Source organism: Strix uralensis, chromosome 3 (genome assembly GCF_047716275.1).
Source record: "Strix uralensis isolate ZFMK-TIS-50842 chromosome 3, bStrUra1, whole genome shotgun sequence".
NCBI classification, from domain to species: Eukaryota; Metazoa; Chordata; class Aves; order Strigiformes; family Strigidae; genus Strix; species Strix uralensis.
Genome location: NC_133974.1, coordinates 92806710 through 92822280, shown reverse-complemented (window position 1 = coordinate 92822280; position 15571 = coordinate 92806710). Strand labels below are relative to the sequence as shown.

The 15571-nt window shown below is 35.9% G+C and overlaps 1 protein-coding gene across 1 annotated transcript in view; it reads right to left on the bottom strand.

The window, feature by feature from the left end:
- Positions 1–15571, bottom strand: part of TTC27 (tetratricopeptide repeat domain 27) — a 143132-nt gene that overhangs the window by 104426 nt on the left and 23135 nt on the right. Inside the window, exons 6-8 of the mRNA XM_074863362.1 lie at positions 12417–12581; positions 8429–8565; positions 3065–3177 (exon numbers count right to left, since the gene is read on the bottom strand). Of these exons, the coding sequence (XP_074719463.1) occupies positions 3065–3177; positions 8429–8565; positions 12417–12581 (415 nt within the window). The remainder of the gene's footprint in view (positions 1–3064; positions 3178–8428; positions 8566–12416; positions 12582–15571) is intronic.

The following is a 15571-nucleotide window of genomic DNA, read 5'->3' as shown; positions in this document are numbered from 1 at the left end:
AAAACAGTCAAACACTTTAAAGGAAACTGCCTCAAATTACAGATGCCACAGAGAACTGGCTGGGTACAGTGTACGTTGCTATTTTTTTATATAAATGGATTACTCATAAATAAGGTGTTCTTTCCTTACATCAGTATAACAAAGAGGTTTAAAAAAAAATCTAATTGATTCAGGCTCATGCATGCTATTTACAAGCTCGCTTAAGCATGCTGCATGAGAGGTTGCTTGGGTTTTTGTAAAGACAGCTGGTGTGAGATATTTCAACACTTCAAAAAATATTTTATATCCTCTTAAAATGTTATCGGGGAGGAAGAGATGAAAGCGTTAGTACTAATACTGTAATAGTACTTTGTTTAGCCATGTAATCATTTTAACCTACTTGAAATGAAACCTATGTAATTGTAATTAAATGGTTTCTGAAAGTTGTAACAATTTTCAGTTTGTTCTGCTATACACAAACATTTCTGCATGCTGCTGATTTTTAGTTAACATTATTTAGCTACAAAAATCTGTTGAATTAAGGGGCATTTCTGTGACATTTGCTGTAAAACAAATACTAGCAAGCACACTGAAACGTATAGAAAAAGATTTGCTCACATTTACTCTTTCTTTACCTGCAGGCTGCCTTTCTTCCAGGTCAGTGTCTGAAAGTTTATTTGCATTAGAAAAAACATCCAATGCTGACAACAGCAGTCAACAACAGATATTGTTAAGGTGGTGCTAGACTTCGAACAAAGTCTAGTTAGAACTGCTCTGGAAAGTTAAAGGAATTCTGAAGCCAACTTATTAATTATCAAATTAGGATTTTACTCCACAGAACTGAAGTCCTCAAGCATGAAAGAAAAGCAAGGAATTTCCTATAGCTAAGGTTTGAGAAGTATGTTTTGCTTCAAAGCCAATACTAAATGCTTTAACATATATATGCTTCCTTGCAAATTGATATGCCAATAGCTGATACAGAAACCAAGGGTATGGCCAGCAATCCAAGTCTAAACTCCACTCAGTCACAAGGGTTGTATCGTAAATCCCCTCAGAAGAACAGTTCTCAAAGCTGGCATTCTAACACTTCGGCAACATAGCCGGATATCAAATCTTGTCTCCTTCTGTGACTGAAATAGTTTCAGTTGCTTAACATTATCCCACCCACTGAATGGCATTTACCACTCCTACGGGGAAGCAACACTGATTTTTTTTTTTGGTGGTTGTTTTTAGTTTCTTAAATGAGCTTCTTGCCTTGAGTCCTGCCAAACTCACATACCACTTGGATTAGAATGCACACATACAGATGGTAGTCAAAGACGACTTCTAGCCACTACTCAGAGCATGACAGTGTGGTTTCAAAGTGACGTACCATGGTCAAGAAATCTACTGCGCAGCCAACCAATGTAAAATTCAAATTCTACCCTTTCATTAAAAAACAGGGAAAAAGAAGACCAAGAGGCAAATTAAAATTTCCTTCAGAAGGGTGAAGGCAGGAAGGATGATATAATCTGTATATAAGACAATACTGTGTTAAAAAAATGAAGTGTGCATGAAAATCTTTTCAAGAAGGGGAAGGCTTTGCCTTGACTTGAGTCAGTGTGAAAGACTAAAAGTGACTGAGCCAAGAATATGTGTCAACTCAGTGTTCACTCCTTTGTCCTCAAACTGGATCAGTGTGGCCTTGAAAAGAAAACAAGTTTAAGACTTGGGGAATAAAGAAAAAATGAAGCCACAGTACATACTCCACTCGTGAATTCCTGATTACAGTGGATGGGCTGATTGGTTAAAGGGCATAGCTGAAACTACAGACGTGCAACTTCACATTTGACTTCAACTATATAGCTAAACAAGTGTCTGGCCCTTCAAAAAGCTGCAGTCTGTGAAACAGGCATATGAAAGGAAACAATCTTCTCTCCACTAATGATTTCCATTGCACTTTATGTGCATTTCTGCACAAGAAGGGGAAAAATAACTGAAAATTTTGGCAAGTGGGGAGAGAAATATTATAAACTGTGCTACAAAAGAAGCAAAAAGCCCCACACCACAGAGGAACTACTGCCAAATGCTGGGTTGTTAGCTCATGCCATTAATTTGTCTCACCAACCTTTAGTCAGCTTGTTACTGTTGTCACACTATCAAAAAGATAGATCTTACAACATTCACGTGCCCCTGCAGAGAAAACACCGGTCTGAGACTTGGGAACTAGGATTCACTCACTGTTCAGCTCCTGGCCTCCTTCTGGCTTGGGCAAGATATTTCAGCAGTACTGCAGATTCCATCATTTTACAGCTCACAGATCAGAAAAGTGCCTTCAGTGGTATGAATGATGAATACTACATCAAAGTCACCATTTTTACTTTAACATACTAATATTTCTGAAACAAATCACACAAAAAATTGTGTGATAACTGTCACTGCCTAAATGACTACTACATCATAGAAAAAAGTATTTCTTCATTAGAAAATGAGGATATTGATTAGCAGCTGGCTTATGAGCCTCAAATCTCAAGCTGCTTTTTATTCTTTTGTGTCATTTCCAGAACCCATGTAGCATATAATGTCTGAAAGCCAGGAAAAGAAAAAAAAAGAAACTTAGGTGCAAAACCATGAGGACTTTGTACTATAGCTTTTAACTAGCAATGGATGCTCTGCATTTATACAAGTATTCCCGTTGCACTGAATAGCAGAGCAGCGTTTTTCTTGAAAGACATGTCTGATCCTTATAGGAAGCTGACCATTGCAGACTCTGAAACGTGTTTTCAAAATTTACCAGAGTGTCATCACTATATGGTAGCTAATGACACTTGACATTTGAAACATGATTAATCTGAGGCACAAAGAACAAGGAGGTTTTCTAGGATAAGAGAACAATATAGCAATTAATGAAACATTGCTGAAATTCTGAACTGGACACTAAAGTTCACTCAGATAACTGAAAATGCTATCCACGTATAATGCAAATCTTTTAGCATTTTAGCCAGACTATATGATGAGGAAGGGAAAAACGTCCCACCAACTCACCACTTCATTACCACAATGATTCATACAGCATTTTTTTTTAAGTAACTATGAACTAACTTACCATATTCCAAGGATTACAGCAAGCTCTTCTGCACACAAATCAGGTACCTGGTACTGATCAGCATCTGCTAATTTGATCTCATTAAGCACTGTATCATCATTCAAATCACAATTCTGTTGGAGGAGAAAAAAAATATTTTAAAATAGATAAGAAACTGTTGCAGGGAAATTTAAGCCTTCAAAATATGAAAAAAGATAGACTTGTTTGAAAAAGGATAATACTAACATTAGAAAACATAATGGACAGTAATTTACCATGATTATGATAGAATAACGGACAAAGCCAGTAGAAGGAAATATCTTCCAAACCACTTTTGCTACAATTATATTGGTTGTCATGCAACAGGAACAGCATTCAGAGCAACTTCAAGATGTGCTGGGTTTGTATGGCGGGGTTTTTGGTAGCAGGGAAGGGGGCTACAGTGGTGGCCTCCTGTGAGAAGCTTCTCAAAAGCTTCCCCGTCTCCAAGTCAGACCCACCTCTGGCCAAGGCCGAGCCAATTAGCGACAGCAGCCGCGCCTCTGTGATAATGTGTTTAAGAAGGGAAAGCTGAGAGGGGCTGGGGGCTTTGAGGATGAGTTACAAGAAGGACACCTATGCGAACACCAAGGTCAGTGGAAGGAAGGTGGAGGAAGGGGTGAGCTGTGCTGGAGAAGAGAGCCCCCCTGCGTCCCTTGGAGATGGCAGGGCCACTCCACTGCCACCACGGAGGTTACCAGAGGAGCTGAGTAGCCTGTGGAGGACCCCCAGGACTCTGTGGGAAGAAGCAGCCCCCGCTGTTGTAGTTTGGCACTGTGAGGACTGTAACACGTGAAGGTGACCCACGCCAGAGCACCTTGAGAAGAATGCATCCCATGGGGATGACTCATGATGGGGAAGTGTGTGGAGGACTGTGTCCTGTGAGAGGGATGCCACACGGAGCAGCGGGAAGAATGCAGAAGAGTGCTTTCCCCCATTTGCAGGAAGCAGCGGTGGACTGACTGCACCCCACATTCCCTGCCCCTGTGCTGGTGGGAGAGGAGGTGGAGATGTCAGGAACAAAACTAAGCCCGGGAAGAAGGGAGGGGTGGGGAGAGGTGTTTTTAAGATAGGGTAATGCTTCTCACTGTCCCATTCTGTCTGTTAAGTGTTGTTATCCTTAGTGTTCTGAATTAGAGTGATGTCCTTTTTTCTTTCCCTAATGAGCCTGTCATTTGCCTGTGACCATAAAGGGTGAGCCATCCCTCCCTGCCCTCATCTCGATTCCTGAGCCTTCTGATTTATTTTCTCCTTTCCAGCACCGGGAGGGAAGTGGTGAGTGAATGGCTGCGTGGTGCTCAGTTGACCTCTGGGCTCAAACCATGCCACAAGGTTACCAGAATATTGATTTTCTACTTAAATAAGGGCTGAAGGGGATTTTTGCTTTTCAAATTTTTGCTTATAGTATTATCAACAATTTCCTCCTATTTTTTATATACACATATATATATGTATGCAGACAACCTGAAAGAGATTAATGTTAAATGCTTTCCTAACATGCAGGTTCTCAGGTTAGTGACCATGGACCTCTAGGAATGTATGGATTTCTTTTTGAGTATAAGCAAAGTGCAGCTAAGTAAAGCACACCTTCTGCCAGTACAGTTAAATTCCTTACACAGGGAAATGGTCCTCCTCATCTTTGTTTTTGATTTTTTTAAAGGATTTTGCAACTTGAAGAAACATGCATTGAAAAAAACCCACTGAGCCAGCACCTCCAGATACTTTGTCCTGGTAAAGACAAGAAGGGGTATTCTGAAAAGGTTTGCTCCTGGACAAGTACTTTTGACTTCCCATCAGATTTCCTCTGGAACAAGTTGTTTAAGGAGTATTCAGTTTAACTTTTACAAACCAAGTACACTACCTGAAGTTCATTGTCTGTCATTTAACTTAAAGAAGAGAGTAATATAATCTGTGGCCGAAAAGTGTAAATTACTATGTTCATAGAATTTATGTGTGTTTGGAAACAACAAAAGATTCCTTTGGCTGAAAGCAAGAAGGAGGTAACTTGAAAAATACCCCCCAAAAAAACCAAAAAAGCCAGTCTTTAAACCAATTATTGTACTACTGGTTTTTAGCTACCAGTAGTAGTTTTTATAACCTATTAAAAACAGAAAATGGATTTATATTAACAGTTTTTCGAACCTCCTATTAATTTCCCTTCAATGTCCTAGTAGTAACTGTTTCCAATGAATATCTTCCATTAGCAAGGTCAAAATGAGGGTCCACAGAAGAACAAAAAGCAAACAAGAATGCATTCATCACCAGTATTTTACTACCATATAAATGAAACTAAACAGTGATTTGATAGAGAATGTGAAGAAAATAAGTTTATTTTAAGGGGATAATGAAGATATTCCCACTCTTAAAGGCATATTTAATACCGTGATTTTCTTCTCTTACTACATCAGCATATATAAGGATTATCTACCACTTCCAGCTGAAAATTATTTTAGAAAGAGCACTATGCTAGTATAATGATACCAATTCATTAGATGTATCATAAATTACAATTCAATTTATGAGGTGATTAATTAAATTTTTTCAGCTCTGGCCTATATAATCTTTAAAATTTAGCCTGTATAAACAGCACTAATTGCTTTAACTTCACTATGAATATTGATGAGCTGAACTGTACCGCAATGGTATGCCAGAGTTTTAAAGCATGATTTCCATTCCTAGATTTAAAAAAAAAAATCCTCTTTTTCCCAAAACATAAAACAGCTCTGAATTTTTAAAAACTAATCAAACTATTTTAACATACCATTTCCTATCAAGACTCCTTATGCATCACCTTAAACCTGGATTTTCCTTTCACAGAAACTGACCTGTGAGCAGAGCTTTGAATTTACAACCTCAAATATTTATTTTGAAATACAAATAAGTTTTCCTTCTAGTGACACCTGAGATAACATAATTGCTCAGCACCAGAGGGAAGCAGGAAGTGCTTGACCAGAAATCAGACCACCTACCAGTCCAACAACTGGTCACATTGCTATCTTGGTTGTATTTTTAATTGAATTAAATCACTTATCACTTAATTGCAAAATAACTTGTTCACTCATGTTATTGAACAATAATAGGGGGAGAACTTTAAGAGCATAGAATTAAGCACTCCAAAACAGGAGCTGAAAATTAGGTGTGACCAGTCTCAACTTGGCCTTTACACATACTGGCAGAGTTTATAGTTCTCTTAGGAAATTTTCCACCCATCCAGGACAATTCCTGTCTTTAGAGAAATAGAGTGTTTTCTTTTATCTGCAAATGTAAAATGAGAACACTGGAGAGGGGAAGAAAATTTCCCTATAGTAATTTTGCAGCATGGTAAAAGGCCTTTCAGCTTTCTATATGCACGTGTTAATTCTGTGGAGATTCTCAGCACCTCTCAAGACTTAACTTCTATGCATTTGCCATGAACAATCTTTTAAAAGTATACAAGTTACATCAATCATCTGCCCTAAACTTAGACAGAGATGCAATGACGATGTCTGTATTTTTTGGCAGATGGAAAATAGCATTAACTTCAATTTTAGCTAAACGAACTTTGAGATACACTCAAGGCTGACAAATTTGAGACCAGACTGGCAAAAGAAACACTAGGACTCACTGTTACAGTTAAAATTGAAAAATTACATTAATAAGTTATATTTTGATACTACATTATTAATAAAAACATGCTAGAGAAAGGGGAAAAAAACCCAAAACCTTTAATTGGTAATTCAATGCATGCATGAATTGGAGAGTCTACTTAGTCAAAACCGACAGAACATTCGCAAACAGTGTTAATAAAACATCTGAACTTCAAATACCTCATGTTTTCCTCAAAGCAGTTCATGGTTCTACTAATATTATTTTCAAGAATTTCTGATACACACAAAATGCAGAAGGTTCCAATTTTTTAATTTTTTTTTTTTTTTTTCCCTGAAGTAGACTGTGGGAACAGAAGGCCTAACTTTCCTTAATAGACAGCCCAAGTAACTTATGACAGAATTATATGACTCAGTTGCACAAAATTCAACTCCCGCCCTGTAGCCAAAACCTCTCAAGTCCTTTCTAGCACCACATTTTTACTTTTCAGAAAGAGTAGATACCCGAAATTTTCTTTCTCTTACTCTCTGTTAAACTTGCTTCAGCGGCTTTGGGTCTGTTCACTGAAAGGACATGTGAATATAGTATTTTATTAGCAAGAATAATATATTTTATTCCAGGTTATACCTACAGACTAAAACAGTGTCACCATTTTTATTGAAACAATGTCATTTTATTCCAAACTAAAGTCCTTATCAGATACAGACTACAAGGACAAATTCTTCAGAAAGCTGTGAATAACTGGAAAAAATAGTCATACAATACCCCAGTTAGGGACTCTCTGAGAACAATGCATCCTATAAGTTAGTTCTAGGTAAAGTTGTACTTAAAGCCTACAACTAAGTCTGACACTCACCCAAGTGGCCTCCCCCGAGCTCTTACTATCCTTAAATGGGTTATTACACACAGTTCTATCATAAGCACAAGTTGTGACATATATGCAGTCCATCTCTTTTCATCAAATCGAATAAAACACTAAGGACACGGTAATGGACAAACAAAAAAAGCTAGGATAGTCCCCCAAGATATTTGTGCGTTCAATTTAGAAATAGAGAATTACTGTCAAATTCTTTTGCTTAAGATCCCTGCTTGACCTGAAGTCTATCAAGGCATAACCTTTTTTTTATAAAGGCTCTTCAACCTAAAGAATAAATCTTGGACCATAATGCCTCAATTTATCTCTGGCTTCTTTAGCAAGCTCAAGTAACTTTAAATCCTGACCGGAACTTCTCCTCATGAAGGAAAAATGCCATCCCAAAACAATTCAGTGGTTGTTGAGCAATTTATAATTGAAGTCATCATGCATACCCTTAAGACTAGCAAGGCCAAGTCACATAATTCATGCCAGTAGGAATACCTAGACCAATTTCCTACCTTCACACTGTTACTAAACATGTCTGTCAGTCCTTACAAATCTGTGCATTTCTGTGATGCCTTGCAGGCTATTTTGAAAATCTGTCTCACCCGTCTTCTTAACTCCATCATTCTTAGGCACTATAAATTAATACATAAACTGTAGAAGATCACATTCGCAAACATGCTTTTAGTGGAGTAGCCACATCTGTCTTGAAGACAGTTGCATATTGTTTTACCCCATGTCCTTTAATATTAGGCAAACGACTGCCCCACATTTTTTCTAAAAACTTTCAGAAATTGTAAGTTTCTCCTAGGCATCACACACTTTTCCCTTGCAGACAACCAAGAAAAGCTTCAGAACATTTTCATATTAAGAAATTAAAACCATTCTTCTCATATACATACCATTGTTAAGTTTTCTAGAGGTGTTGGAGCTGGACTTAGTTCACTGTGAGGAATGAGAAATTCATCTGTTCTTTGGACATCCAAAATAAGCTGTGCAACATATTTTTCCTGAAATCGTGTTCTCTTCCCCAAAGCACCTACAGAAAATTAATATAAGATTATATTAAAGAACACTAAAAACCAGTAATCCATCATGTACTAGAAAGTTGCTCACAAAACAGAAAAATAAAGAGAAACACATTGAGAATTAACCTACAAAATTTAGCACTGGTTTAACTCTGCTCAATCTGTTTGCAGTGAACTACATGTGTCCTCACTGCTAGCTGTGACATACAAAGTAACACATACTACAAACATACAAGCACAGCTAGATAGGTCTTGCAAAGCCACTTTTAGGTAAATTCCTCATAACTCACCATATTATCACTTGAAAACTCAGTCATCAAATTTTATTAGTTCCCTACTTATTTCTTAGCAATAAATCACAAACAGTTGTTCAAGTTGTCTGCTAAAAGTTAATCACATAATGGAGACATTTAGGCAAATAAAAACCCCATACTATCTTACAGGCCATCATTTAAAATATTTCACGTCTTCGTTTGAAGACTTAGGTCTATGAAGAGTGATTACAGACATGACATTACCATAACACAGCACATAAAATACTGTAAAAATAACACGGCAGAGAGTGAAACAGCAAACCAATGAAGGCTGTCTACTGAACTAATCAATATTCAGAATGTACAATATGAAATTCCTCTCACTGTGGTTTCTTCAGTTCTTTATTTGACTCTCATACAACTTTTACTAGTTTTTAGGGTGGCAATTAACATTTATACCAAATTGAAAAGAAAAACATGTCTGTTCTTCCTCTGTTAGCAACCTGTATTAGCATGATACAATGCTCAGATACTGTGAACTGTGAAAATCAAGTAACAGAAACAGAGGACTGAATGCTGATACACTTGCTTTTGCAGAACTAATTAAGATCAAGTTCTTAATTTCATTATCATTTTGAAAATTTTGCAGGACATAAAAAAAATCTTTGAGGTAAAGATGATTGACTGCTTGTGTAACAAAGGCCTGAGGATGAGGCCACTGTCAGTAAGAATCACCCAGCACACGCAGTGAAATAGCTGTCACCCTCTTTTCTTCCTGGAGGTGGAAAGAGAGCAGTAGGGAAACCAGATATTAAACTGATTTCTCCTTCTCCGCCAATTATCCCTTTTAATGGAAAAGCCCTGTGTTAAAAGTTTATGAAGAAATGCAAAAGGTTCTAAAAATATCACCTTAAAATCACAAGGCAAACTGCAGAGAAAAGAGACACACACACAGAGAAACACTGGATAACAATTCATACTACTTTTACACAGTAGCACTCAATTCTCAATTTTAACAATACCTGAAAATCATATGCTGTAATTCACTTCCTATTATGTCTTACCACTTAAACAGCTGGATAAAACACTTGCAAAGCTATTCTGGTTACTGATAAATTTACTTGCTACCACCCAGAAACTGTGATTTGTTTATGTTGAGATGCACACCCTTCCCACCCCATTGTTTTAAGCAAAGAATTCCTTGCTATTACAGGGACAAAACCTAGTCATTTTTATCTGGAAATATATATCACATGTGTTTACGCTGGGGAAAAATTTGCTTGCTTTATACCACCATAAATTCTCACAGAAAAGAGGAATCTACACAGACACTTTACTTTCTGTTCCGTATTAAAAGTTCCCAGGGATGCATTACTGGGCATGAAAACAATAAGCAGACAATAAGCAGATCTCAGTTCAGCATTATTAATCCTTCAGATCTGCTGATCTTAAATTTATTTTGGATTATGAACCTTCATCTTAGTATATTTACATGCAAGAACCACAGTCTTCTCTTTTACTGGAAATTGTTTTGTGGAGTTACTGATGGTTGTGACTCATTGTGAGGGACATAAGAATGCTTTTTAATAACTGATGAATACAGCACAGACCTGGATTAAAGTGACTTAAAAAAGTATACAAGCCAAAACAAGTATGATTTATTCAAACATTTCTAAAATAACTTTGGAAAATATTGGTTCTAAATTCTCTCTTTAAGAACAGCATAAATTTCCATGCCATAATAAAATGTTCAACTAGTAAGGATACAGCCATTAAAGAATAAAAACCTCTTAAAATACCTTCCTAAAAAGGAAATTCCTTCCAAAAGCCTTAAAAATGTCTTTGCTAGAGGTTGAATTTTTACATTAAAGCAAAGTCTTTTTTGATGATGTAACATTCCTTCTGTTTAGCCAAAACATGCATGTCAAATGAATTTGTCTAGAATGCCAACAATTCCCACATGTTCACTTCAGTTCATTTGCCTTCAGGTTAGACATCCTTCATAACTATTTTAATAGATTTATGGAGATAAACCACAGAACTTTAGGAGTTTCACAACATTTCTCCAAGAGACTATATCACCACAATCTCTCTCTGGGACTAGCATAACCTCTTGGTAAAGTAATCAAAAATACACATCATTCCACTGCATCCAAACTTTTTTTTTCCCCCCTCCAAACAAGAGGGTTTTTTCTACATTAGATTTAAGGAAATTATTAATCTAAAATCTAAATATTTCCTTTAAAGGGAAAAAAGCCTAACATACAGCTGTAAGTTGAGGAATATCAGTGAATAGCCACCTGCCACTTTGATTTTACTTGTTCTTAGTTAATTAAATTTTTATAGCTTGAGTATCATCACAGGCACTGATATTTTTAATAAAAACACAAGAAAAATTTAGGTTAATTGTAAACAAAACCACCTTAAAATATCAAGTTTGCAGTACATGCCACACATGGAACACATCACAAACACAGTACATGTTGCACATAGGAAAAAAGGGTAAGATCAGTTGAAATGCATGGAATTCTTTAAAGCAAGTAATGTAGGAAATTCCTCCTATGTTTTAAGCAGATACCATTGAATATAATCAATTCACAGTTTTGCAAAAACATTACGCCACAAGATTTTCATTACAGATATTTTTAACGTAAACCTTTAAAACCTTTGAAAAAATGAGCATGGAGTTCCACTGAAGTTGTCTGTGTTCAGTTTTGGGTTTTTTTAAACACAAATTATTAAACTGACTTGGGATAAGCAGGGGTAGCTGCAGCTCCAATCTAAATATAAAGAGACAGCCTTGAGACATACAGAGGTGTAATAGGTAAGGAGGCTGCAAGTTTCAGTTCTTTAGTCCTTTCCACTAATAACTCTATAGAAAAAAACTATATAAGGGTTTTTGCATTTCTACTCAGGACCAAGCAAAAGTTCTCACACAGAAGAATGTGCATTTTATGTCATGTTGATTACCTCGCAAGACCAGCTAGACCAAACAGTCCCATATTTATATATGTAATTTTAAATTAAGTTACAAGTGCAGCAATCTGATCTGCCTGACTCCAAAGTATAGGTTTTGAAAGGATAATTATCAAGTCTCCACAGTGATTGAATCCTTGATATTTCTGTTCTTCAGAAATTTGACTTTTCTACTTATTTCCTGTGATAACAGTCCTGGAAGTGACTTCTAAACGCTATTTACATAGAGTAGGTCGATGGTGGAAAAACTGCATCAAAGCATCACGTAGACTTCTGTATAAGTGTCTCCAAATAAAAAAAAAAAAACAATCATCATGAAACCAGCTAGTTTTAGGAGTCCCATAACAAAGACAACTGGACCTAAAATTTGATATGAAACACAAGAAGGATGGATCGCAATACTACAGCTGCTCAGAAACCCATATTAGGGATGATATTGTAACCAGATGGTGTATTTCTCTTCCCTTTTCCAGCAATGCTGATTCTTAGAAGACAAATAAGTCCTACCAGTTAACAGTCGAGATTTTTCAAAATATAGTTCTTTTTTACTTGGATACATAAAAAACCCCAGCAAATCATAGGTTAGTTTGGTCCAACCAACCATCGTCATAGACTGTACAAGCAAAACTTACCTGTCAGATTAACCTGCAGTTTCGTTATGTCTTTAGCTGTATTGAAACACTGTTTAGCTTTTCTATACTCATAGTAATGCAAAAATGTATAGGCACACTCAAGATGGAACTGAACTGCTAAATGCCAGCTTTCACCACCTGCGAACAAAGTTTCTGCTTCTGTCACTGCAAATTAAGAAAAAGAAAAGCTATCAGGATGCAGTCCAGGAGAATGATATTTTAAAAATACATTTAAAACACCAGGAGAGAAAGTTTGTTATACTTAAAGCAGAACTGTTGTTCTTTACACCTCCACACATTTAAAAATCCACTGTCAGTGTATGAAAGATATGCACTATTTAAAGTATTTTTCAAGTTTTATACCTAAAGATTACTACCAAAAACCCAAAAGTTTAATCTTCTCTTATACAGCAAAACTGAACTGGGATATATTCCTCTTGCAGGAAATAAACAACTCTGTCTTGAACCTACTAAAGAACGTAGGAACTCGGAATACAGAATATTGAGGTAATATCCTCCTTAAGTAGCAGGCTTCAAATGAGAAAGTTTCATCTTGAACACTGAATGGGGACTTGGGGCTCTTCAGGGTTTGGTTGTTCGTTTTTTTTGTGAATGGGTTTTTTCTTTGTTTTGGGTTTGTTTGGGTTGTTTTTTTATAATTACTGATTTACTGAGTGATTAATGATCATGTTCTCCATCTGAACAAGTACCTTCATAAATAAACCCAAAATCTTTAGGGACGAAGACTTGATAATTTTTCATCCGGCATAGAAGCATTTGTATTTCTTATATTTAAATTCTACCTATCAAAATATGGTAAATGACAAAAGAATATTCTTGCATACTAAAATACAGACAAATAAATTGAAAACAATTCATGTGAATTATTCTTAAATGGAAGTGTTTTTTTGCTTTGGGCTTTATTTATTAATTTTGCCAGAAAATAGTTATATAATAGAATTCTTTCAAAGCTCACAGCATCACAGTACCTAAAAAGACTGGTACCCAAGAGTAACATAGATGCCGTGTTACTTAATAAATGCTTAATTTTTCAAACATGCTTTATTAAGATTAGTAAAAAGTCTTACTATATGAAAAACTAATATTATCAAGGATTTTTTAAACATTTTTCTATGAGTCTTGAATTTAGAGATTGGCAGTCAACTCCAGCCCAAACAGATTTTGTTTAAACCTCCTAGGCTTTTTTCTTTTCAGTAACTGTCAATCCTCAAAATATTTCAGTTAATATAGAAAGCTGCTAAGCCTGAACATATTTTCACACAACTAGAGAAGAAACAAGTATCAACATTCTTTTTTAATTCAGAAAATAGGAATTTGCATGGATAAAGCCTCCTAGTAACTTAAGTTTTTCAAAGTCTGAATTTAGAGATTTTGTTTAATGAAAGCAAATTGGTAATTTAAAAATATTACTCCAATGGTTTTCAACTAAAGTGGGATAGAGAATGTAGCAGGTTACAACTTAATCCTTAAAAAAACCCTTAAATAAACTACAACTATTTAAAAACAAAGTCTGTGCAAATTAATCATTGCTTTTAACACAAAGACTATTCAAAAACATTAATTGAAGATTGAGAAAGCTGAATGTTAACCTCATATTTAAGTAATGTATACTCTTCATTGAGAAACCATCTGAAGTTTTAATGCTTTTGTCCATATTTATCATTAAACACACTCTGTTTTTAAAAAGAATAATGCCCACAGGACCATAAAACATCTGCCTAACAAAACTTTTTTTTTTTTTTTTTTACTCTTTTTACAAAAAACAATTTCAGTAAATGATTTGGGACATCTGCCATCTTTAGCTGTTTTTCACACTCTATACATATACAATGCCACTCTGATGGTTTCCCAAAGGAGAAAAATCATATTTACATAAGGAAAAAATAAAATGGGGTTTTCTGTGAGGTATTACTAAAAGTGCTGAAAATTTTACTGAGGGTTTTATACAAATGCAAACAGATTTGCATTGCCTCTTTAGCATAGTTTGAGCCACTAAATCCTGAGGGGCCACTGTCAGTGCAACAAAGCTTACAAGATCCCAAGTGTGCAGGTACACATAGGAAAACTGCACAAAAATGCAACTTTTCAACAGAATGATTTTGATTTAATTACAAAGAAAAAAAACAAGTTATAGTCTGTAATCATACATTACTTCTTGATTTTTTCATAGCTAACAAGTTTCAATGATTTGAATATAAAATTACTTGTGCTAAAACCACATATACTGCTATAAAGAACTGAAGTGATACATCAAGGAACAGTCTTACTGCTCCCTAAGTATCATTTACTTACAGTGCTAATCCAGAAAACTTGGTAAGTTTAGGCATTTGAGACTTCAAGGACCTTTGTGGAAAGCTGAAGCTTTCATTACTAGTATTGATGTAGCACCGATGTCTCAAACGTAAGACATCCCTCTGGCATCCCATACTGTGTTTGGCACAAGGCCAAACTAATGGTAAAGTGCGCTAAGCCCTGTTGGCTTTGCACAACAGCTGCTTCAGAACAGCAGGGAATCACTGCAGATGTCTTCTATTCAGGTGATGATGTTGATCCTACACTTGAGAACAATGTATTTTAAATAGAAAAGATAATTTATTCTGAATTTGAAGGTCTTTTTCTCTAGTAATTAAGACAAAGTTTTCTAGTCAAGTTTACACAGAACAAGCAAGTGGGTTTTTCAAAGACTATTTAAAAGGTTAAGTATTTGTTTTATGGCATATGAAGGTACTTGTTTGAAATACCAGATGGCTTTAATTAGAAAGTAAATAAACCATTAGAGGCAGCAGGCAACAAAACCTGCCTGGAAAAACTCACTACAGATTCAAGCGTACTTTACATCATCTTCTCTGAAAACCATATCCAGGAGTCTCAAAACAGGTCACCGAAAACAGACAGCTTATTGTACTCTGTGTGTATGCAGCAGCATCCTCTACACAGATAAGGGCTGCACAAACTATTGTACCTCTACCCAGTATGATCTAGTCAGTGAATTTTAATTAATTTTATGACCACTTCTCTTTCAGTTTTGTTCCCAGTTTTTAGATATTTCCAAGAAGAAACAGTAACAGTCACATAAACCTGCTACAGATTTCTCCTACAGATTTTATCTACTTAACAGAACCCCAAAGTGTTTT